The 24214-nt window shown below is 39.2% G+C and overlaps 1 protein-coding gene across 1 annotated transcript; it reads left to right on the forward strand.

Moving 5' to 3' along the window:
* The first annotated feature begins 16381 nt into the window (after positions 1 to 16381).
* zc3h15 (zinc finger CCCH-type containing 15) lies at positions 16382 to 23922 on the forward strand. Its single transcript, XM_004553518.6, has 11 exons — positions 16382 to 16603; positions 18296 to 18397; positions 18570 to 18681; positions 18781 to 18933; positions 19522 to 19613; positions 19955 to 20137; positions 21361 to 21441; positions 21612 to 21677; positions 21775 to 21882; positions 22692 to 22827; positions 22957 to 23922. The coding sequence occupies exons 1-11, from the start codon at positions 16529 to 16531 to the stop codon at positions 23142 to 23144; spliced, it is 1296 nt and encodes a 431-aa protein (XP_004553575.1). The 5' UTR covers positions 16382 to 16528; the 3' UTR covers positions 23145 to 23922.
* The last annotated feature ends 292 nt before the right edge of the window (positions 23923 to 24214 follow it).

The raw sequence follows: 24214 nt of genomic DNA on the forward strand, positions 1-24214 counted from the left end.
GTGATTATTTTGTATGAATTTGCACACTTGTGTCATATAGAAAGCATACACTGCATCTATAAAGCTTTCTGGCTGTATGAGAGTAGCTGAACAAGCTACACCCTGCACCCTAGGAGGTCTCTTCACTGTGCTGAGTGAGTGGTGAAAAAACATTTAGCCCCTATGGCCACTGAATGTGCGTACATAATAATGCACCGGCAGTACCGCAGCTACAGGAGGCACATGAAACATTCAATTTAACATGTCAATATTAATTACATGTAAGATCAGAGCTCACAATTCATCTCCTGTTTTTGCTGAAATAGTCTCATTAATGCTATGTGGTATCCAAATGAAAACATATCACAAATGAATATTTATTTATATCTGTTATATTGTATATATTTTTTCAATTGCCTTAAATAAAGCAAACAAACATTCCCTATTCTGCCAATAAGTCACTGTTCTCATTGTAGTCCAGCTAATTTTTTAGCAGAAATAGCTTGAGGTGATTTTTTAAAACAAACACAAGAAAAAGAAAGAAACCAAAATAAATACTGAATAAGACTGTGTCCACAACTTAGCTAAAGACTCATTAAAGCGCATAAAAGTTAAAAACGCTTTCCCACCCAAACAATTAAAGGCCACACAGAAGTTTGCAGTGAAAAAGTTGCAAATGTTCAACTGTGAGAAAAGTGCATCAGGTCAAGATGCACACTTTAGTGCACCTTTAATTTTTTACACAGCACATTAAAAATACCTTTTTTTTGTCCACACCAACACAATCGCCACCCACTACCTGCCTTACTCAACAGAGTTGGCTCCATGCAAGTTAAATAGTTACTTGGTTTTATGACAGATTACTTTTCAATCCCTGCAAAAAACTGTTTCATGTTGCTCAAAAGGTCTGTGCACACAGACTTACGTCCAGAATGCTTTTTGTAGGTGGAGCACCAGAACTTGGTGGAGCTGCAGATTCACATAATGCAACAAAAATCTGCCGTGTCAGGAACACAAGGTGAGGACTTTTGCATTTTACTGAAGGAAAGCATGTCCAGTGTCTTCAAATATTAGAATCATATCTGATATCGCTTTTGAAACGGTGCATCTGATGTGGCAATGGAAATACAGAGGTACCCATTGACTGTGATCACTCAGCAGCTGCAGCTACAAAGACGTGGGCACAGCCGCTTCTCGCTCTGAGACTGTTCAATTAGCAGAATTTGCATTTTGTACCTACGTCTAAAAGGTTTAACATCAAAACATGCTCACCATGCATTAGAAAATTTCTCAATGCTTCGATTTTTTGTGCCAATATGCCTTCTTCTTGTCACCAAAGTAATTATGCCACTTCTTACCGTGTGCTGAGAAACACATTATCAGGTTACATAAGCACCTTAGCTATCACAGCGAGTGTAAATCCTGCGCTTTAAGAGGGGGCTTTAATTATAAAGTGGCTCTTGCTAGTATTTCTATAATAACCATCTATCAAATGACAACGTGAAAACAAACGTGACGAGGTAAGGTTCGCTCATACTGATAAACATACGGAAAATGATCAGCTGAGATACTGCTCCAACATCTTTCTAGGGCTCGCATGACCTTACATGTTTCAGCAACATCTGCTGCTTGTGATCACATTGCAAGCATCACACTAGTTTCTATAATAGGATTTGAAGACTTACAGAGCTTGTAGATTTTCTTCTACAGCATCCTCACAAACACGGATCATTATTTAGCAGCACTGATTGGATCAGCTCTCCTGCACAGTGCTTATTATCATAAAGCTGACTGGTCAAAATGTCTTGGTATTTGTCTGTTTGTACAATTATTATATTACATCAGATGCTGTTTGAATGTAGTCCTTTAAAAGGCACACCAGCACAATATTTCTCTCCAAACACAACAAACACAAGCCTCATGACAGGATTACTGTGTAAAAAAATTATATTACCATTTATGCTAGCTATAACCCATTCATTTTCTACCACTGATCTTGGTCTCTTTAGACTCCTGGGACGGTGGTCTAAGCAGCAAAGCCCAGACCTCCCTCTTCTCAGACAGCTGTTTCAGCTAAGAAACATTATCTCTCCAGCATGATCTGGGTCTGCCCTAGGGTCTCCTTGTGGTAGGGCATGCATGAAACACAGCACCATGCTTTACTTTACCAATAGTATTAAAGGGTTTCATTATTAAATCGGTATCAGACAAACAAAGCAACTGCAAAGATCATTTTTGTCAATAAACCACCTTATGGGCAAGTTGGGATATTGGAGACATAATCACATCCACCTTTTGATCAGGAGACTGGAATGCTAAAATGGCTTTGTTACGTGAGGATCAAATATAAACTTGAAGCACTTTTATAATGTTAAACACGTCAGTTTTCTAACTTATCAGAGTGCTGAGCTCAGCTCCTGCTTAAAACTGATGACACCGGCACATATTTTACATATGCTTATACACCCTCAACACAATTTCACAATAAGTGATCAATGGGGTGGAGAAATCTCCTTTTTTTTAAAGTTGTTAAAAAAATATCCAGCTGATAAGTTCACATCAGCGTGCCGCATGAAATAATTAAACTATTTACAATGAGCTGATGAGGTTATTTGTCTTTTTAATATCTGTTAATTTTGGACTTACTTGCACCAGGTGTCTGGAAACATGACTCTAAATTAATAACTTGATGTTTTAATAAGCAACAGACATCAAAGAAGTTTGGTATAAAGGTGAAGAAAGGCTTATCTTGTGTTTTTATGGCCTCAAGTGGCAAAAGTATCTGTTGTGCAGCTTTAATTAATCTACTTTTCATAGTCACAGGAGATGTAAAAGAAAAAGCCTTCTTAACTTGTAAACATAATCCAAGAAGCTCCACTGGCTCCCTGTAAAATCCCTCCCCGAATTTTTTTAAAGATGTTTCTTTTCACAAGTCCTGAATGATGCCATCTGAGCACTCAGAGTGGAGGTAACCTGTGGTTCTTAGTTTCCAGCTTCCAATTTTAAAATTAAATTTGGGAAACAAAGATTATCTCTTTACCTTTAAGATTAGACTTCAAACTTGCCTTTTTAATTTAGAGCTGGATCAAGTATTGCATGTCATTAACTCTTGTCTTCTCTCCACTTTGACAGTTATTCATCATTGAAATCTATTGACTAGAAGACCTACAAACATCCCCCTCATTGTGTTTGAGGGGATTCCATAAAAGACAGCCAAAACAGCCAGTATTCAATTTCCTTTTTAAAGAAAAATCTGGATAATACATTATACATGTCCACAGTGCCTAGAGGGATTCTCAAGTTTCACAGTTCAACAGGTGACTGAACAAAAACACTAATTGCATAATTAGGGAAATCTTGAATTGACTTAGGGCCTCAACAGCAGGCTCAACTGCTGTTTGCTTTGCAAGCAAAAACATTCAAGCGTTTCAGAGAACACAGAAGAGAATTTAACCTCTATAAAACAAGCACTCAGCATGTAGTTAAATACACACATCCAGCTGAGGATGTTTAAATACCAATTAAGAAAGCTGCAAACACAGATAGGTAGACATTAGATGTTTACTGACTTACGTTAACTGATGCTGAAGCCCATTCTCTTTTCTCTTCATAGGAGCAAAGTGGTGATCTACTGAAATGGTGTGGTTGCTGTCAGAACCTGTTGTGTCCATTTAATCATACTGGCTAACTAAATTAACTAACTGAAGCCCATTAACAACACCCCCCTTTTTTTTCATTTAAATTGCTTGCTGTCTGCTTCGTTTGTTCACCCCACAGTGTTTTGTTCTGACTGTCCTGGTACAGTTTTAATTCATAGATCGTCAGCATCCTGGTTTCCCTTGAATAGACACAAAATTATCTACTATGACAGGTCAATGCTTGATTTATTTTTGGAAATTCCTGTAAATTAAATCTAACAGTGGCCAAAAATGAAGAAACAAGTCATTGGAGAGGCACTTGGATGCTTAACACAGGCATGAGGTTTACTACAAACTGGAATGCCATACAGTGTCCTGTTACTAGAAACCTATCTGTTTATCGTTTTATTAATTTTGCTCTCCAGCTGAAGAAAACCTCGATTTCCTCAACTTTTTCTCTCCTTTTGGATTATAGTCATTTGCTCTCCATGAATGCACCTGGCACAGCAGGTAAAGGCAGTAATACTGTTTACCATTGTGTTTTATGCTTTAATAGTCCATAGAAATGATCGAAATCGCCGTTTCCTGTATGCTGCTGATAAGTGCCGCCTCTCTGTGTCCACAGATTTTCTTATTGGTTATTTCTAAATAAAAATATCTGCTTGGGCTTGCACACACTTATCTGTGTACGCACATTTAAAACCCATAATCAATACGGCCTTTGCTTTCTCAATATTATACAAATGTTTGCCCTTGGAGCCAGAAGAGAACAGGTCAAAATAAAGTTTTAAATATGCTGCCCATTTTTCCTGGAAAAATCGAAAGAAGGTGCTAAATTCGTGAGAACTGGTTATCATGCGGGAGTTTAAGTCAATTCCAAAGGATTGAGAAAAAAGTTGCTGTTGAAGCTGTGCTTCTTCTCAAAATGTTGTTGCATATCATCTGGATGTGATGTTCGCTCCCTTGCATCGTGTGTCAGTTGTGTTTATTAATGCTGTTAAAGCCTCTACTGACTCCTTGTGCAGGTCTCTCTTGAACAACAGATTTTTAATGCTTGTGGTCTTAATATATACAAATGTATCCATCTATGGCCTTCATGGCAGTGAGCCACAGTCCCACTTTCCAGTATTTTATATTGCTGGTTTAGTATGAGGTCTCAAACTCAGTTACTCAGAGGCCAACTTTGAAAATGACAGTCACATCACGGTAGGCATGTATCTTTTTTTGGCATGTTTTCATTTAATATAAATGGATATCTCACATAGTCTGCTCATGTACAATTTTGCCCACATAAAACCCTCAACCAGTCAACAAAAACATGCTTGCATTATTATCGGATAAGCTGTCAATCTGTATTATTCCTAATTAGATTTTGCTCTACTCTGACCTACCCAGAATCTTATAAAGCTGCTTGTGATTTAATGCATTAGTGGTCCACTTTAGATCAATAAAATAAAAGTAAAACAACACAGACCACTTTTTTATAACACACAAGCACGTTTATGTATGAAAAACTGGAATGCATGACTGATGTGGGCATTTCTACATGTGAAATATCTGAGTAAACACTGACAGCATTGATCATGATGGGTTTATTTATTGCAAGTGAAGTTGTGGTGGGTTTTGTGTGTGTATGTGTGTGTATGTGTGTGTATGTGTGTGTGTTCAAACATGGTGTGCACTTAAATTATGTGGAATTATGTGGATTGGTGCTCTTTTCACTTAATTACTGTATATCATGCTGCTTCTAGTGGAGGTGGTCTTGGTCATGAAGTCAAATCCCAAGATATTCTAAACCTTGTGTTTCAAATTATCATCAGGTACTTTTTAGAGATGATTTAAACTCCTAATCATAACTTTTTAGTTGTTTTTTTGGGGAAGTAGCATAATAACAAGGCCTTCCAGGTTTAAAGGATAGGGTTCTAATTGAAAATGAAATTGAATGAGATTCTTAGTTTCAGTTCAATTTTGTTGATATCGTAACAATTTACAAGCATCTCGAGGGGCTTTATATTGTAAAGTAGAGACCCTATAATATTAGAATTTTTAAAAAATTCTGATTTTTATTCTTTTTTCTCCAGGATAATCAATGCTTTTAATTCATGAAAATGTGAATTATATGGACGAGGTGGACTACATGCATTTTGTATGGCTGATTTGATCTTGATCCAATTCTAAATGTTTAATTTTGTTTTAATTTGCACTAAATGTTTTCTAAATAAGTCAATGTATATACAAAACGAATCCCTGTGATCTAAAAGTTCAGGCTTCATACTGCTCTAAATGCTTTGTTTCAGGGAAGTTTTCCTCCTATTCCAGGGTCTGTATGATGTTAGTCAGAGGGAATATCCCTACTACGCTTCTCAGGCACACAACCTTGCCTGTGAGCAAAGAAGCCCTACACAATCTATTGTCCAGCCAATCAGAAGAGCTGCCCTGAGGACCAGTAAAATATTAATAAGGATTATTTTGATGCAAAGACACTCTAAAAACTTCAAGAATAAAAATATTAAGGCTAATAATAAAACAGGACTACGCAGTGTGTCCACATTTAAAGAGGCAACATCTCAAATCACCTTCACTTTCACTGCGTGTGTTTGAATTCGCAAGTATTCAGACTAGATTAATTGTTTTTAATAAAACAGGAAGTGAGAACAGAGACACATGAATAAACTTGAGGATAGACCAGTAAACAAATAAGTAAATAACATAAACTCAAATACTAAGGCAGGGATAGCTCAGTAGGTAAAGTGGTCGCCCCATGATCGGAAGGTCGGCGGTTCGAATCCACTTAACGGCTACCCTGAGGTACCCCTGAGCAAGGTACCGTCCCTACACACTGCTCCCCGGGCGCCTGCTTAGTGGGCTGCCCACTGCTTCACTGAGTGAATGGGTCAAATGCAGAGAAAAACAAGTAATTTCCCCATGGGGATCAATAAAGTATCCATTATTATTATTATTATTATTATTATTATTAAATTATAATAAAACTAAAGCTTCCAAACATGCTGAAGAAAACACGAAGGTCAAAAAGCAAAACTATAACACCAAACAAAGAATTCACCATCAGAGGTTCAAAAGCCCACAGTTGAACCTGGGATCATAACACAAAGATTTTAAACTAATAAACAAGAGAAATAAAGAACAAAGATTGGACATATGAGGGACAATATGGTGCTTTGTAGCTGTAGCTGGTTACTAATGGACATTCCAGGCTCTGATTTTGTTGGTACATGTACCTAAATATGTGAGTCAATTATGTTTTCTTTTCCAGTGGTACCTTATTAAATTGCTTGCTCTATTTATCATTCTTAGTTCACCAGTCATCGTTACAGGTCTTTGAAGTTCACTGACATGTCACTGTGGTGTCCGGTCCCATGTAGCTCTTGGTGTCTTCCTGTTTGAATGCACCTTGATGCTGTGTTCAAACTGACTGCATTAAAAGGGCCATCCTTTCAGAAAAAGAACGCACACACAGGTCAAAGGGAACAAAAGTCAAACTTTATTATTACTGAAAACCCACAGTGTAAGAAAGCAACAGCAAACTAATCTTCCAGTTAAAACAGGAAATGACCAAAAGATAAATAACAGAAACTGTGACAGAAAGACTAATATTAAAGATGACTAACAAAGGTCTGTGCCTGGAATAACAGGGAAGTAAGGAAAGTCATGATAATTGAGAAACCAACATCATGCAGCAATAGCCCTTCAACCACGTATTCCTGACCGACTTTTTTTACCAGAAAGTTGATTTTTTTATCATTTAAATCATTATTTTAACATTTAAAGATAAAATAACTGCACAACTGATAACTGTCTAGAGCTGCTGTATTTTAGCCTCTGATAAGCCTTCGAATTCACTGATCCGTTAGTCATACTGGACTTTGGTTTTCATATCTCACCTATCTCTGAAATAACACGCTTCCTCAATCAATTTTGGGGTGTCTAACTTTCAAATTTCATTTGAAATCAAAAAATAGTTTGTGGTACTGCTTAGATAAGAGTGGTTTGGACATGTGAGGACCTCTAATCTATCCAACCTTACACTGTGGAAAATTCAGAGCTAGCTTTGATATATGTCCTGTGTGCTGCGGTTAGATGGCTGTTCAGCAGGTTTTTCCCTTTAATTTTCACCTCATCGGGGAGCTTGGACAGAAAACGTCTCTTATCACCTGTTTTAATGCAACATGTGAAGTTAGACTAAAAGAGAAACTTGCCATCCAGCAGCATGAAAGTGGCACGCACACACACACACACACCTGAATGCTCACACAGGTACTAACATAACCTCACAAAGAAACAGATACATGCATTCCCACATCCATTACACAGAGAGTCAATAAAGAAGCACACACAGGCCAGGGGGGAGGGCTGGGGAGACACAGAACTGAAACACATGCACTCATGCAGTGCACCACTGGGGGTTCGATCGCCTCTCTATGTCAAATCAGTGCATTCCTTATTAAAGGTCCTTTTCTTCTCTCCCCTCTTCTTTTCTCCATCCCCTTTTTTCCTCTCCTTTTCCCTCCTGTCTTTGCATCCTCTTCCTCCCCCCTTCCCTCTCCCTCTTTCCCTTTCCATTCCTCTCTTCCCTCCCTCCCACTCCTCTGTCAGAGAGCAGATCTGCCTGAATAATTTCTTCCCCCTGGACCAGCTCTGCTCTTTAATTCATGAGCCAGAGCGCAAGAGTGTGTGTGTATATATGTGTGTGTGTGAGAGAGAGAGAGAGAGAGACCGAGAGCGAGCGAGAGCGACAGTGTTTCAGTGTTTGTGCGATTGTGTCAGAGAATGTGTGTGTTTGTGTGTCAGCAAGTGAGAGAACAAAAAAGAGAGCTAGTGACAGAAAGTGTGACACCGGCTGTGTGTGTGAGCAAGTTTCTTTTTCTTTTTTCATTTGAAATTTCACAAAATGTAATTGTGGTGTTTTGTGGTTCCCATATCTTCATTTGTGTGCATTTACATGGCGACAGCACGTGCACCAATAGCCATGCATATGTGCATGTGGGTGTGCATGCATATGTGTGCAGTGATCTTCTTCAACCGCTGAAAGTCTATTTTTAACTTCAGGATGAAGCTGGCTCAGAGTCATTTAGGACCGACTCCTTTGAATGAATCGCTTGCTTCCATTCAACATTAAGCTCCTTCCACTTCTTCCCAGATAAATCATTTACTTCTTTGCCACTCTCAGAAATTAATCTTTTAGCTCTTTCCGAACACTTCCAAATTAATTATTTGGTTTATTTCAGTTGTTCTAAATTGAGCCATTTAGCTGATTGCAAATCTTAACTGAAACGCTCAGATCATTAACACGGAGTTCATTTCAACTCTAATCAAAATAGTTGGAGTTGAGCTGCATGCTTCTCACACAAGACGTGACTGGACTCCAGAAGAGCATCGCTCCCTTTATTTATTCCAAGTTTAAACAGTTTATGCTTGTAAATTATCCTCCATGTTGTTTTAATAAAAACAAAAGAATATTAAAACGCAGGCATGCCTGCAAGGCTTGGACAAGCTGTGACTGGCAGCAGGTGAAATGTTCATCTGTATTCTTTTATTGGCAATAACAAGAGTCTCACTCATGGAACTGAAAGTGATTTACAGGTTTCATTTCAAGCTGCAATAAATTTGTCCTTACTGTCTGAATTTCATCTGTTAATATTTCAGAAACACAGTTTATTAAGTCCTTAACTTGTAACAATTCGCCGAGCGAACGTGACACGACTCCTAACTATAATAGTGCTGAGCTTTACTGCCAGCAATCATCTGCTGGTAGGTGGAAAATATATATATATATCTTTTTTTTGCCAAGTGGCAGATATCTAATTTTGGAATGAAAGTCTTCATTTTTTATTTGAAGTCTAATTATCTCTGGGAGTTTGTAATCTCTGAACATTCTGCTATAATAATCTGAGTTTTTATTGTGTGACTTCTTCTCTTGATTTTTCATATTCTTTACTAAACAGTTGCTGAGTTTTAAGCATTAACTTTATAGAAAGACATTTAGTTATCTGTTAAATAGGTTTAATCTTTGAGATGATGTACAGTATTGAGTGGTAACTGATTAAAATTAATTCCACATTATCCATTCACATGTGTGAAACATTTTGTAGTATCTTTACACCCCGTTCATTTTCAGTGCATGTCAGTGTTTTTTTTATTATTTAATCCCCATAAGGTGAATTGCGTCCAACAGAGTTTGCCCTGTTGTGGGTGTTAAATTTCCATTTCTTCCAAGTCATATCTCACCCCCGTTTTGGCTAAACATTTGGTGGGAGATGAGAAAAAGGGCTAATATCTGCGCTTGTATTACTTTTAAAAATGACGACAAAATGAAATTATTTAAATTTCACTTGAAACTGTCTTTTTTTAAGGGATTAACAAAATTTTTTAACATAGATCTTCCTGCAGTGATGGAACCAAATGCAGTCTTGAAAGCGAGTGCAAATGATTCTTGCAGGTGCCCTAAGTTTTGATGGTTATGTATGAACTTCCTGCACAGAGGCAGTGCTGAAACATACCTTGTTACTACACCCTCTGAAGCATTATTATTATGTCATCATTCTAATAATGTGTGTAATGTGTGACCAGTAAGTGGTAATGTTATCCAGAAGGATTTAAACCTCAAATGCAGAACACTGAAAAAGGTCAGTAGTTTTAATGAGCAATTCTCTGAGCAACAAGAGCGGGGAATACTTGCAGGTAAACAGTGAAACAGATTAGGTAAGTAATCTTTCTGGTAAGCTGATCATTCACAAGCTGCAGGGGACTTGGACAAGTTTCTAAATAAGCAGGTAAGTATACTTTAGGCAGGGGGCAAACACTGTTACTGCAGTTTTCCTCTCTTTCCTCAGGCTAAGGTTTCCAATATTTGAGTCCTCAGAGTAGAGATGTTACAGCAGCAAGGGCAGTGAGAGCGGGTGAGGCACACTCTCCAGGTGGGCAGACAAGTACAAGGTCCATGAGGATACAAACAAGCAGGTAAGCGCCATGCTAACGTATGCATAGGTTAAAAATCTGGCAACAGGTGGTGGTGGAAGCCAGCTTTAAACACTGGTGCGCCTGCCCTGGGTTTCCTGACACCATGCTCAGCACTGAAACAGACTGGTTAACTCACAACATTGCCTCCAGTCACATGGATAGGAGAGAGAAAGAGAAACAGACAGGCGCCACACCTGGAAGACTGTGACAGTAAGACTGTATGTGTCCCTATTTTTTTTTATCATGTGTAATTGAGGCTAATGTAGCATTTACTTAAAGACTTACAAAGACATCAAATTAAGTTTGAGGATAAAGTTTAAACTTCTAAAGTTAAACCTTTTCTTGAGATATTTCTCAGGCGGTGGAGTTCAAGCTCAGCTCCAAAACCTAAACACTATCATTTTCATTTTGTGAGCACTTTAAAAGACTTCTTATCTGATTTTTTTTCTGTTTTTTACTGATAATGTGCTACGGTTTAAAGCCATGAACACTACTCTGTCTAATCCTTTGACTTTCCCCACCAATGTTCTCACTCATTCATTCATGTTTCCAGTTATCAGGCAGTAAACCCCCACCTTCCAATCTTCCCTGAAACGACTGAGTGCGGTTCAATTCAATATTTATTGTCCCCTGAGATGAATATGGTTTGCAGATGGAGTTAACAATAAAATAATGAAATAGGAATACACAATAAAAAGGCACAGAAGGAATGCAATAAAATGTAGGAATGAGTAAAATCACAAAAACAACCAACAGTTTTATGCCACACAGGCAAGCATGAGATGATAAAACCCTGCAGGGAGTCAATAGCCGAAATGCTGAAAACCTAAAATCGGTTATCAGTGCTGCTGGTGCTTCTGCTAAAATGAATTGGTGGTAGCACTTATGACTGACAGTAATAGGTTTACAAACAACTTTATCCAATTGTGAGAAGAAGCCTGCGTATTTTTCCTGCAGTGAGTGAATAATGGGACAGCTAGTTAGAGAAAAATCCTGCTGAAAATAGTTTAACATGTTTTAAAAATAGCTACTGGTAAATATCTCAAATGTTTCGAGCCCATCTTCTTGTTTGGTGTTCTGTTTTTCCATAAATCACTCCAGATATTTCCAGTGTAGCTACACTGATATTGAAACTTAAAAGCACTACAATTGCAGTCCCACATTCTTCAGTTATCTGAAACATCAACAGTAAGCTAAACATCCTGTTTTGGTGTCAGTCCCTTGGGATTAGCGAGCAAAGCGCTCCTTTCTAGACTCTTCATTTTGCACCGACTTTCAACTCTCACACGGCGAGACAGAAATCCACCATGAGAGCAGGAATACACAGCAATCTCTCCACCGACAGTAGCCTCAAGGGACCTGAGTACAATGCATGCAGCAGACGAGTTGTGTTATCAGTAAAAGGATACGATTCTCCCCTTTTCCCAGATAAAAAAAAGCACCGTCTCTCGCTATCACTCTTGCTACTGCTATTGGTTATTACCTGAACACAGAGCATAAAGCTAAATACAACAAGTTCACATCTGTTCTCTTGGGACTGTCAGAATTGTAAGAAACCATCTTCTGAAGTAAATGTAGACAAGGCAGGTTGAGGGGAATGTGCATTACACCAAAAAGAAAAAAAAGAGAGGAACTTTAGCACTGAATAAGTCCTGGGTTGCGGGGAGCACCGCGGGATGATGGGATCTCAGCAGTGTGCAGAGAAAAAAGCCCTGAGGTGATGGGTGGTCAAGGTCTTTATGCAGCAGAACACTTTTCCCCAATCTACAGTGGAGTTACATGTTTTTGCTTTTGGAGCAGGAGGTTGCCTGGGTGGGCCTGGCTGGAGATTATCGTTCCTGCCCTTTTCTTCGCCCCTGGTGTCGTGCAGCACCTTGATGGGGAGCAGCTGACAGCCGATGACCTGCTCAGCAAGTTAGCGGTACAGACAAGGTGCTGCAGTTTGTCCTTGGAAGCAGGAGGAGGCTGAGGCAGACTGAATACCAGGATGCTTTTGATTATTGCCTCAGAAAAATGAGACGGTTACAGGTTGCGCAGTGTCAAGTTTTCTCGGCTACCATGGGAAGAAGATCGACTGTTGTGCTTTCTTAATTAGGCCAGAGATGTTTTCTTTCCATCTGCAGGCATCTCTGGATTCAAGTGCATTCGTGTGTGTGTGTGTGTGTGTGTGTGTGTGTGTGTGTGTGTGTGTGTGTGTGTGTGTGTGTGTGTGTGTGTGTGCGTGTGCGCGTGACATAATGCCCTCTGCAGAAAGGATCGATGTTTGTATGAATATGAAGAGCGAGGTTATAGGGAAAATGCTCTTCTAGCAGATATAGTGATTTATTATACTCCACTCAGAGAGACAAAGACGTTCAGAGAAAAAGAAAAAAGGAGGAGCAAGAGAAAGAAACACACAGGGAAAGTTTGCTTGAGGCAATATTACCAGCCTCTGTTGTCTTAAAATCTAGCCTTCAGCCATGCAGTCAGCGGTAGTGTCAATATAGGTTATTGTATGCACACACTCGCGCACACATAGACGCACACATATTTGCAAGGTGGAAAAGCGCCATGCATGATAAGTGTGTTAGAAATAAAAAGTCTCCGCATTGCATGGAATAAAATAAAGTTGCAGCAGAGCATGCGAGCAGAGAGAAATGTCTGGTAACACATGGCTTTATAACACATTTTCAGCCAAGGATGCTGTTACTAGAGTTAATTCATTGTCTCACTCTGGGACTCATTAAAGTGCACAACTAGTACTGCCATTATAAGAGCACCCAAACTGAGTAAATGTTGTCCCTTACCCTTGAAAACCAGGACTCATTAAAAGACATGAGCGCAAATGAGAGCCCAAAAGGAGCAGGCATGTGTGACCCATTTTGGCTCTTGTCTGTGCCTCGGTTTCTTGTGCGACACATACACACATTTGCACACACACACGTTCTGAACAGTGAAGTGGCCGATGAACCGAGGCATGATGTGGATGAAGGCCACACATTTCAAATGTGCCAAACCAAATCGCATTAGTAACTTAAGTGAAATCTAATTAAATCAAGTTAAATCAGCAGCTGAAGCGGTAAAACCCCTGCTGGTTAGTTCTCCACCTTGCAGCGATGACAAAGGGGTGCTTTTCTTTCTTTTCTTCTACAAATGCACCCAACTGTAGCTTTGTTCCTGCTCTTTCTCTTCTTTTTGTGCTTCCTATAATTTTCCTCACAGCAAACCACAGAGGGTTTGCAGATAGGGGCTGATCCATTACTCAGCCAGTAAAAGTCATACCAAAGTTGAAATTAATTGACTAGTGGTCTAATCAAACGGTGAAAAAAAAAGAGTAAAATGCTAATAAAACAGTCTTATTTTCAGTGGCCAGATGGTGGCTCTCTAATAACCTTTTTTATCTACCGCCTATGATAGAAACACACATCTCCTTTCTGCTGATTTCTCAGTACCCGTGTAATCAAATACTCCAAAGACATTCAACCAAACTCCAATTTAGGCATGTGGTCCTTCTCAAGTCTCCTGAGTTGAGCCACTTCTTGATCTTTTGGTTGCTGTTTGAGGCTGCAACATTAATCTGTCAAAAGAAACTGTAAAGTAAGTACTCTCTCATAGTGGCCTCATTATATCACCTCACCTTGCAGGCAGCATTTCAAATAATTTTGAAGATGTTTTTGTAATAACTAAATACTTGTAACACTGCAGATCTGTTTTCCTCATTATCCAGTTAGTTTTCCAAAACACAGAAAGTCCGTGCCCTCAAATAATTCTGGGCTCTCTAACAATATATGTCTGAATTTTGTTTACACTTGACCGTTAAATGAGTGAGGTCCTCTTTTCTTAATGTACAACTTCTTGAAGCGTCTTGCTTCAGCTGACATATATTGCAATACTGACACCAGATGGTTAAATCTTATAACTGCAATCAAATGGCTTCAAACCCGGTATCATAGTCTGCAGTATATGCACACTGAAACTTGTGAGTAGGAGCCAGATGCAGACACTCAGGTCCTGAGCCTGTTCTTGTTTCTGATGGTGAGACACGGCTGAAATGAACTGCATAAGACGAGACACAGGAAGTGAAACCAAAGGTAAAGCATGAGTAACAGTAAACTCACAAAATAAAGCAGGAGGTGAAAAGAAAACATACTGGGAAAGTAAAGACTTAATACAAATTGATACAAAAGAAATGACACGAGGACCAGTGTTGGTCAAGTTACTTGAAAAAAGTAATCAGTAACTAATTACTGATTACTTCCCCAAAAAAGTAATCCCGTTACTTTACTGATTACATATTTTAAAAAGTAATTAATTACTTAGTTACTTTTAAAAAACACGATTTACAACCTGAATAGGTGATAAAGCAATAGATCTTTTAGCCCAATTTTACTTTTTCTGCATAATCCATCATACAAAATGTAATCAAATGGAAAAGTCTCTTTTTAAAACTTGTTTTATTAGTTTTAATCTTTTAACTTTATGCATCAACCAAAAATTTAATTATATGCAACATTCTCTGACTGGAAGAAATTTGTTTAACATTTAAACTTATTTTCTGCACATTCCAGCACATAAAATATACATTTTTGTGTGTTTACACTCACTCTTTCAAATAGATGCAAGTAAAACACAGCAGAAAATAAATAACATCAAAGACTAGCGGTCCTGTTGCTCTATTTTCACCTGTAAAGCAGGAGTGGGGTAGGCGGAGGTTTACCCTGGTGCAGGTGTGCCGCAGCGGTCAGTTGAAGAATCCGCGAGTTTCTCTGTGAGTTTCCCATTACGTGGTAGCGCACTCCCGGTGCTTGCTTGGAAGTTTAGGGGTGGGGGTGGGGGGGGTGGGGGGGGGTTTTCGCTGTAAAAAGAAGTTTTCTTCCCACGCACAACGTACACTAATGCTTTTGTCACTTTTTATGGAATCAAACTCAAAGTAAGGTCAGTACTTCCAAGCTTTAAATGCTGCACGCTCATACTCTCTCCTGCACTCGATATATGATCCACTGTTGATCTGCACACAGCTGTTGTCACGAACGGCGCACTCGCTTACATCACTGTCATGAGACATTCTTGCAAAAAAAATCATGGTTTTAGTAACGCAGTAACGCAGCGTTCCTACGGGAAAGTAACGGTAATCTAATTACCGTTTTTGTAATAGTAATCCCTTACTTTACTCATTACCTGAAAAAAGCAATCAGATTACAGTAACCATCTCTGCTGAGGACAAGCAACTAGTTTGTGAACACTCTGGGAACTTTGCTCTGGATGGTTCACCCCAGGTATTTAAACTCTACCTTCACTGCATCTGCTCTCTGCAGCTTCACTGTTACACCTGTCTTCCTGTCATCCACACACATCTTTTACAGACTTTCATTCCTCTTCTCTCCAAAGCATACCTCCCCCTCTCCAGACTCTTCAGCCTGCTACCTTATATCACTATAGATCACAGTGTTGTCTGCAAACATTGCAGCCCATGGACACTCGTGCCTGACCGCAACTGTAAACCTGTCCATCATCACTGCAAACAAGAATGGGCTCAGAGCTGATCCCTAAATTAATCCTACCCGCACCTTAAATACATCTTACCATCTCACCATGTCTTCATACATGTCCTGCACCACCACTGTAAGAAGAAGAAGAAGAAGAGGAAGAAGAGCCTTATGTTTGACACCCCTGAACTAGACGTGTTTTGCAATTTCCTTAGGGATTACATAATTTCCTTAGGGATTAATAAAGTATTCTGAGTCTGATTTTTCTACAGACTACAGTACCCATCCTGCCTCTCGGGGTGCGTGTTGACGTCACAGAACATCAACAACTCACATGTGGCCTAGAAGGCGCTGTTGCGGTGCTAGCAACAAGCGGGTAATGTGGAGCTGACTCCCCTGCAAAATCACCATATTAATAAAGATATTGAACAGCTTCACGCATTTTGAGAGAGCTGTACCTGAGCCGGCATGCCTCCGAAGAAACCCGCCCAGCCCGGGGGAAATAAAAAAACTCAGGAGAAGAAAAAGGAAAAGATTATTGAGGTAAAAGTTACACGAGTTAGCGTGTCGTTGATTAACCCTAGCTGATAAGCTAGCATACGGCTAACCCAGGCTATCGCAAGTGCTGACAGGTGAATCGTAAAGTTGTTCTGGCCTCTGGGCAGTTGTCAGTGCCTTCTAATTGTTCGGTCCATATTTCCATAGTTAGTAGTATTCTACTAAAGGCCCCTTCGGGTATAGTTAAACCTAAAGCTAGCTGACTCTCGACGAAGGCATGCAGCTAACCGATAAAGCTAAGCTGCTATCAGGGCCGTCCCGCCGCATGAGCAAGTGTCCACAGTTATTGCTTTAAGGTTAATATCCCCTGTTGAAGACGCATGTAAGAATTACAAACATTATGTTAAAGCTTATGTAGTGTTTTATGAGGTTTTATTCATGGTTTTAAACACAAACGGGCACGAAGGCGCAGAGTGAAAGGCCTGTTTTCTGACCGGCCTCAGGACTGCTCAGGAAACACATTTCAGTCTGTTTCAGTGATGTAAACGGGCTAGAAATGAGTAATTTCAAGCTCAATTTGTGTGTATTTAGTTTTTTACTGAAACAACACTTAATGTTATCAGCGTCTTCCGGTCGCTTACATGTTTTCTGTTGTGGTTAAGTTTAGCAGCGGGAATTTCAAGTAAATTTTGAAAGGGGCGCAGTTTGTGCTCGAAGTTTTTAACATGCAACTTCATAATTCAGTTTCCTTAACACCAGACAAGCAACTCTTGCTTTCAGTTGCAAAGTTTTTAATTTTACAACAGAAAATGGTGTTGAGCCAGGCTGTAGGTGTGACTTTTGTTGTTGGTAAAATAACTATTTAAACACATAGATGAGCCACATATTGCACTCTTGGTTCAAGACCACCTGTTAAAATCAAAGCCTACTGTTATGGTGGATGATAAATTGGGCCTGTGGGTTTTTAATAAAGAATGAACGTGAACTAAATAAAGATGAAACTTGGGATGAGTGCTGCAGGCAAGGTAGTGCCTAAATAAAACATTTAGACAGAGCGATACAGTGCCGCAGAAGGCCAACCATAGCCTTCAGTTCTAATCGCTGTGAAAATTACCCTGAGTAATGATGTTTAGTGAGCTAATTTTTTATCATAGCTGTATGTCAGATTTTGAACAAGTGTGTCAGTATTTGTTGAATTAGACATGCATTTATGATCTGTTCCTTGTCGATAGTCTAACTTTTCACAGACTTGGTCTGCTGAGACAAATTTTGGTTTCTCTGAAATCCCTGACCACTGGCCTCATGTTGCTGTTAGTCAAACGAAAGAGAACAGATGCATCAGCATTATTTTAAAGGATCTATGCAATAAAAGCAAACTTGGAGGTTATGCTTTGCATAATGAGCCTAACAAGACTGAACCAAGACTACAATCTCGGTTTTGGTTGTGTGATCATTTTTGCTGTGATATGTGCAAAAGAAAATCAATTCACTCATTCTTTAAGCGATCTTAAAACTTTAGAGTTTTCACCTGACTAGCACACTTCAACTAGGTATGGATGGAAAAGTGAACCATGGCCTGATATTGCAGATGTGTCAAGTGGATTTCACTGTACTCCTTGTTGTTGTGATGTAACACTCACTCAGGCTTTGTGTTTGGAATTGTATTATAAAAGTGACAATTAATAAAGATTTGTTTGGGCTCTTGTGTTTGTTTGTTTGTTTGTTTGTGTTTTGTAGGATAAGACATTTGGCTTAAAGAACAAAAAAGGGGCCAAGCAGCAGAAGTACATCAAGAATGTTACTCAGCAAGTCAAATATGGACAACAAAGTGCCAGACAGGTTGGCGAACTGTTCTTGCCTTCTGTATTTCTTTCTGCCTTCATCCTTGTGTATCTTCTTAATCCTTAAGCCAAACATTCTTCTCTTACTTTTGCTCACTCTACTTGCTGTCTTCCTTAAATCTTTTGTAAGTAAGATAATCTTTAAATGTGGCTGAATTTGTCGTGTTTAGATTGCCCAGGCTGAGGCAGAAAAGACCACCAAGAAGAATGATAAGAAGAAAGAGCTGGATGAACTCAATGAGCTTTTTAAACCCGTAGTTGTTGCTCAGAAAGTCAGCAAAGGTAACACACAGCATGTGACACACAGGAGATGAATCATTTGATGTGTTAAATTTGATAAGAAAAGATGATTGATCTTTTTTCTCTCTTTATTTCCTGCAGGTGTTGATCCAAAATCAGTGTTGTGTGCATTCTTTAAGCAGGGTCAGTGTACTAAAGGAGACAAGTGCAAGTTCAGCCATGATCTATCCATGGAGAGGAAATGTGAAAAGAGAAGCGTCTATGTAGACGAAAGAGATGAAGACCTGGAGAAAGGTTGGTAGACATCACAGTTAACCTGTACATATTGAAAGGGGGGTTATTGCTGCATGATATCAACATCTGCATCATGATTTCTCTTAGCAAATCTGTTTATCATTTTATATTATTCAGATAAATTAAGAAGACAACCATCTGCTAAATATGTAAACAGCTTGATTTGATATTTAGTTATGATTACATGGGTCTTAAGCCTACTTTATGGCAGCTTTGTTTATTTTTCCTGAATAAAATAGTCAATATTTTCCCCTGTAATGCAAATAAACCTCATTCTGAGTTTATTTCAACTACTGATATCTGGACTTAAAATTCAATGATGAACACTTCATTAAATTAACCAGGCCTTTGCCTTATCTCCTTTATTGACTTTACCTGGACGGGTGGTCCATCATGCCTACCATGTTTGTTTGTTTTTCCTTTGAAAATTAACTGAAAGTTCTGCTACGTCTTACTATCTTAGAGCCCCATCCTTGTACAAAAAAGGCCAATGTGAGCTATTTTTATGAGCTACAGGAGAGGGTGTTGGGCATTTTAGTGATTTGAATTCATACCCCATGCTGAAAGACTGTGATGTGCTGCTTTCAGACACTATGGAGAACTGGGATGAGAAGAAACTAGAGGAAGTCGTCAACAAAAAACACGGAGAAGCTGAGAAGAAGAAAGCCAAAACACAAATCGTAAGTCTGTTAATTAGTGAATGAAGACAAGGAGCTAGATATTTGCTGGTCGTCTGTGTTTTCATCAGGTGGTTTAATGAGAGTGTGGGAAACGGACTTGTTTGTGTGGTAAGGTGAAATGCAGGGAGTTCAGGATGTTTGCTGGATAAAGAAGAAGCAGAGAAAACCAAATCTAGGGAAAAAAATGTGCTTTTTTCCTCTCAGTTTGTTCCCAAGAGTCTTTTGGCTCTAAACAAAATTCCTCAAAGACAGTCCATCTAACAGTTCAGTCAACTAATACCAATAATAATACACGATTTTGTCTGCTTTACTGTTGCTAACTCACACTTGTTTGTCTGCAGGTGTGTAAGTACTTCTTGGAGGCCATAGAAAACAATAAGTACGGCTGGTTCTGGGTGTGTCCCGCAGGGGGCGACAATTGTATGTACCGGCATGCTCTGCCTCCCGGTTTTGTACTGAAAAAAGACAAGAAGAAGGAGGAGACAGAGGAAGAGATCTCGTTGGAGGAACTTATAGAGAGTGAGGTAAGGATAACTACAACGGCGTGCTTTAGGGAACCTTTGAGGTGAGTAACAGCAGCACAGAGTTCAACTATTGAATGAGATGGACTGGAAGGTGTAAAAGTGAGGCTGCTGTCTTGGGTATTGCTGATATGCAAACCGTTTTTACCATAGACAACTTTGCACTTTTCTCCTTTAACTTCAAAAGGCTGGCTCAGCCTGGTGTGGAGGTTCACGTACCAAACCAAACAGAAGCTGTGAAACCTTTATGTGGGTGCTGAATGATTAAATGCCTCAACTAATGCTCCAAGTAGGCAGGTCAATAGGAGAGCGGTAGTCCCAGGGTCCACTGGTCAGTTGTTGCTCGATATGGTCCCATTAGACCAAATTGTCATTGGTTATACAATTACTAGTGTTACTTACAATATAAGAAACAAATCGTCTGGGATTGAGCCATTGTATTTTTTGCAGCTAGAGGAACAGACTGGAACCACTTTGATCCAGACTGATTGACACCATGTTGAAGAAGTCACTGCATTTTGTTAAAACTTTATAGCAGTTTCTGTTGAAATCATGTTGGACAGTTTAACTATTAAAAAAATGCCATCTGAAACAGAAAGCTAAGTTGTCTGTGTTTAGAGCTTCTGCAAACATTCACGTCTCCAGCTTAAAGCTTTACGTGTGAATGTTATCACTACTGGTGTTTCTGTAATGGCACACACATCACAACCAATAGCAGCAGCCTCACCTAGTCCAAGCTGAGTGCAAACATGTATCTGAATCGGTTATGATTTCTTAAGAAAAGTACATTTCAAATAGTTTAGTCCAGACAGATGAGATTACGTATCATTGCAGACATCTAGACATTTAGTGACAGCAGTGCTAATAAATGTGAGCAAACTATGTGACCTCTGCAGGGTAGTGGAACGATGTTTAAACATGAATACAAAACTGCTTAATATAAATTGGTGTCGCGGTCAGTGCTGCTGTTTTGGATTATTTTTGAATGTGTTACTTAGGATGTTTGCTAACAATTCAACATATGTAATTATGAAAGTAAACTATTTCTACTCAGTATTGAAAAACAGCAAAACTTGCTGTCAAGAGAGGACATAAGCTAAGACTGAGATATTATAATTGAATGCTAAGAAATGTCTCTGTCTTCAGATGTTGTGGCCTCATGCTGTTACCTCAAATTAATTAATTTAAGTGCGGAAACTGAGATTTCTTTCTTTGTCTCTCTCCAGCGTGCAGCTCTGGGTCCAAATGTCACTCGGATAACTCTGGAGACTTTCCTGGCTTGGAAGAAAAGGAAAAGGCAGGAGAAGGTTGGACACATTCAAACACTGTAGTAGCATCAGGTTGTCAGAGCCAAGTCCCCACTTTTTCCCTGATATTATTAAAGACTTGATTCCTCGGGGGGTTTTCAATGACTGAAATCATTAAAGCTTTTTCAAATATTTTTGTCAAGATATACTTGATGCTTTTGTTTTATCAGGTGGACAAAGCAAGGGAGGAAATGGAGAAGAAGAAGGCTGACTTTAAGGCTGGCAAATCTCTGGTGGTGAGTGCAGTGGTTGTGAAATTTCACCTTGGCAGCGGTGCCGAAGCAAAAATGTCCAAACGCAATTTGTATTATTATCTGTATTAATTATCTGCAGGTGAGCGGCCGTGAGGTGTTCGAATTCCGCCCAGAGCTGGTTGATGATGACGATGATGAAGCTGACGACACTAGATATGCCGACGAAGAAGAAGAGGAGGAGGAAGAGGTAATTGTGAAATTTCCAGCAATTGCATAATGCAATAAACTCACAGATTTGGTTGGAGGCAGTTTGAAAGAAGCTCTGTGTTTTAGAATAGACAAAAACCTCCCACAGTCTTGTTTTTCTGTAGTCTGTGAGTTTATATTGATTTCAGCTCTGTGGCTCTCACACTTGAAATGAGATGTCCCCGCACAATAACCTGTGTTTGGTGTCTAATATAGTTTGCGTTGTTGGTATGAAATATAAATGTTTTGATGTTGGCATGCAGTGTGTTGGTGTTACCACTTCAAGCGATTTATTTTAGTTTCTCTGTGAGGTCAGTGTAGTCAGGCAGATATGTTAAGGTACTGATTTATACTGGAGAACAAGCATTCAAATATGAAGCCAGTATTTCAGTATTTTATAGCTGGTGAAAAAAGACTTATAGGTGAATTAATATTACTGATAGTATTAATGATAGTTGAACCTTCTTACCAGTGATTGGTTGAGCCATGCACATCTGTACCACATATCGAGACAATGTCAGTGTTTTCTTTAGTTAAATCCACACATGCAAGTCTCCCAAAATTCCCTTTTTGACAGTTGTCTTATTGTTGCTTTTCCAATGTAGTCACAATGGTTTATGCTTCCTAGCTAGACTAGTATTCAGATATTTTCTAATTTTATGGAAAAGGAAAAATGTATACATCAAAGATAAGAATTTTAATATTACTTTTTTTTCTTGCAATTTTATTTGGACACTAGAGTTTTTTAAAATTCACATTTCCAGCCCTTCCACGTTTTTTCTTTTCTTTCTTTCTTCTTTTAAATTTCAGATTGATACTACAGACATCCAGGACATAGACTTATCTCGCTTTGTTCCACAAGAGGTCGACAACACAGGTATTACTGTAGCATCCATGGACCGGTTCACCTCTAGGAATAAGACAGAGACGACGGAATCAGACGACGGTGAGAGAAAAAACACACTGGTCAAAGTTTATCCCTTTTTTGTAAGAGAACAAACACAGTACTTCTGAGTACTTCTGATGAACAAACGTCAGCTGTGTGAGTAGCATTTTTTTCCCCTCCTGCTTGCAGAGGAACAGCTGAACGGAGCTTGTGGTGGCGCCGAGGCCAACGGGCTCTCAGAGGAAGAGGGCGGAGGGGATGATGGAGGAGGGGAGGATGAAGAGGAAGAGGAAGTACCGGTAGATGAAAACCTGTTCACGGGAGAAGATCTGGAGGAGCTCGATGAAGAACTCAACACACTGGCGCTGGAAGACTGATGAGGAGGGAGCAGGAGGTAGAAGTCAGATGGACTAAGTGGCAAAGGGATGGACTGATGGATGCATGGAGCTAAACATCAAAGAGACCAGACGTTTGAATGATTTTAAGTTTCAGAGACTCCAGTAATAAAGCCTGATTATATCTTGACATCACTGCCTGTCTCTGCCCTCTGTTTTCACCGTACATCATTCTGTCCTCTGGGTGTCCAAATTTCCACGGCAGGGCCAACTCCACGCATCTCTGCCGAGGAGAACTTTGCTGTGGTTGCACACTTTTTGTTGCTTTACAAACTTGATGGCTTACACTGACATTTGGTAAATTAGGCTTCAAGTGTTTCTCTACTTGATCAGTAAAATATTGAATATATTGATTTAAGGGAAGTGTATCAGATTTAAAATTAAAGAGCTATACCTGTTAGACTGTATTATTAAACCAGACTTCAGTGGCGAAGAAGTTATACAAGTGGAAGGTGAACACAACTCACCTGCTCTCATGCCAAAAAGCTTTAGTTAGGAGATGCACTTTTGTGATTAAAGTAGATTCAAGATTTCAAGATTGTTTTCCCTTCAACAGATCCACTATTTCATTTAGCTGAGGTCACAGCTCTGCTGAAAAAATCTCTTATTTTTAGTAAAAAAAAATGTTTGAAGGAAAGGTCCAAACTGAGCTTCTTAAATGTCAGCTCCCTGATCTGAGACCAGATTTGTTCCCAGTGCCAGCCTGGTATTGTAAATAATGTTCTCATGAGTTGCCTAAAAATAAAATAAAATTACTGTACATCCAGTGTCCGTCTCTTTTTGGATGCCATTGCTAAATAGCTTGATGCTGTCCCTTTTCTGTTTAACACCCATATTTCAGTGATTGTTGTCTGCTCCCCTCCTGTTGTGTACCATAAAATAAAAGCAGTGTATTTTCAGTGATTCAGGGTTATACTTTATGCCAAACCCACTCAGTTATTTATAATATCTATATGTTGAAATCCAAGATTGCTCTTAAGCCAGAACAGGAGACTAGATAAAGCGCTAATTAAGAAAACATGTATTTCTGAAAATGCAACCTAAGTAAAAAT

This window comes from Maylandia zebra, linkage group LG13 (assembly GCF_041146795.1).
Source record: "Maylandia zebra isolate NMK-2024a linkage group LG13, Mzebra_GT3a, whole genome shotgun sequence".
Lineage (NCBI taxonomy): Eukaryota > Metazoa > Chordata > Actinopteri > Cichliformes > Cichlidae > Maylandia > Maylandia zebra.

Coding starts and splice junctions, on each gene's coding strand:
- zc3h15 (XM_004553518.6), top strand. CDS start 16,529: ATGCCTCCGAAGAAACCCGCCCAGCCCGGGGGAAATAAAAAAACTCAG. Junction 16,604..18,295: donor AAAAGGAAAAGATTATTGAG/GTAAAAGTTACA, acceptor TGTGTTTTGTAG/GATAAGACATTTGGCTTAAA. Junction 21,442..21,611: donor AAAGGAAAAGGCAGGAGAAG/GTTGGACACATT, acceptor TTGTTTTATCAG/GTGGACAAAGCAAGGGAGGA.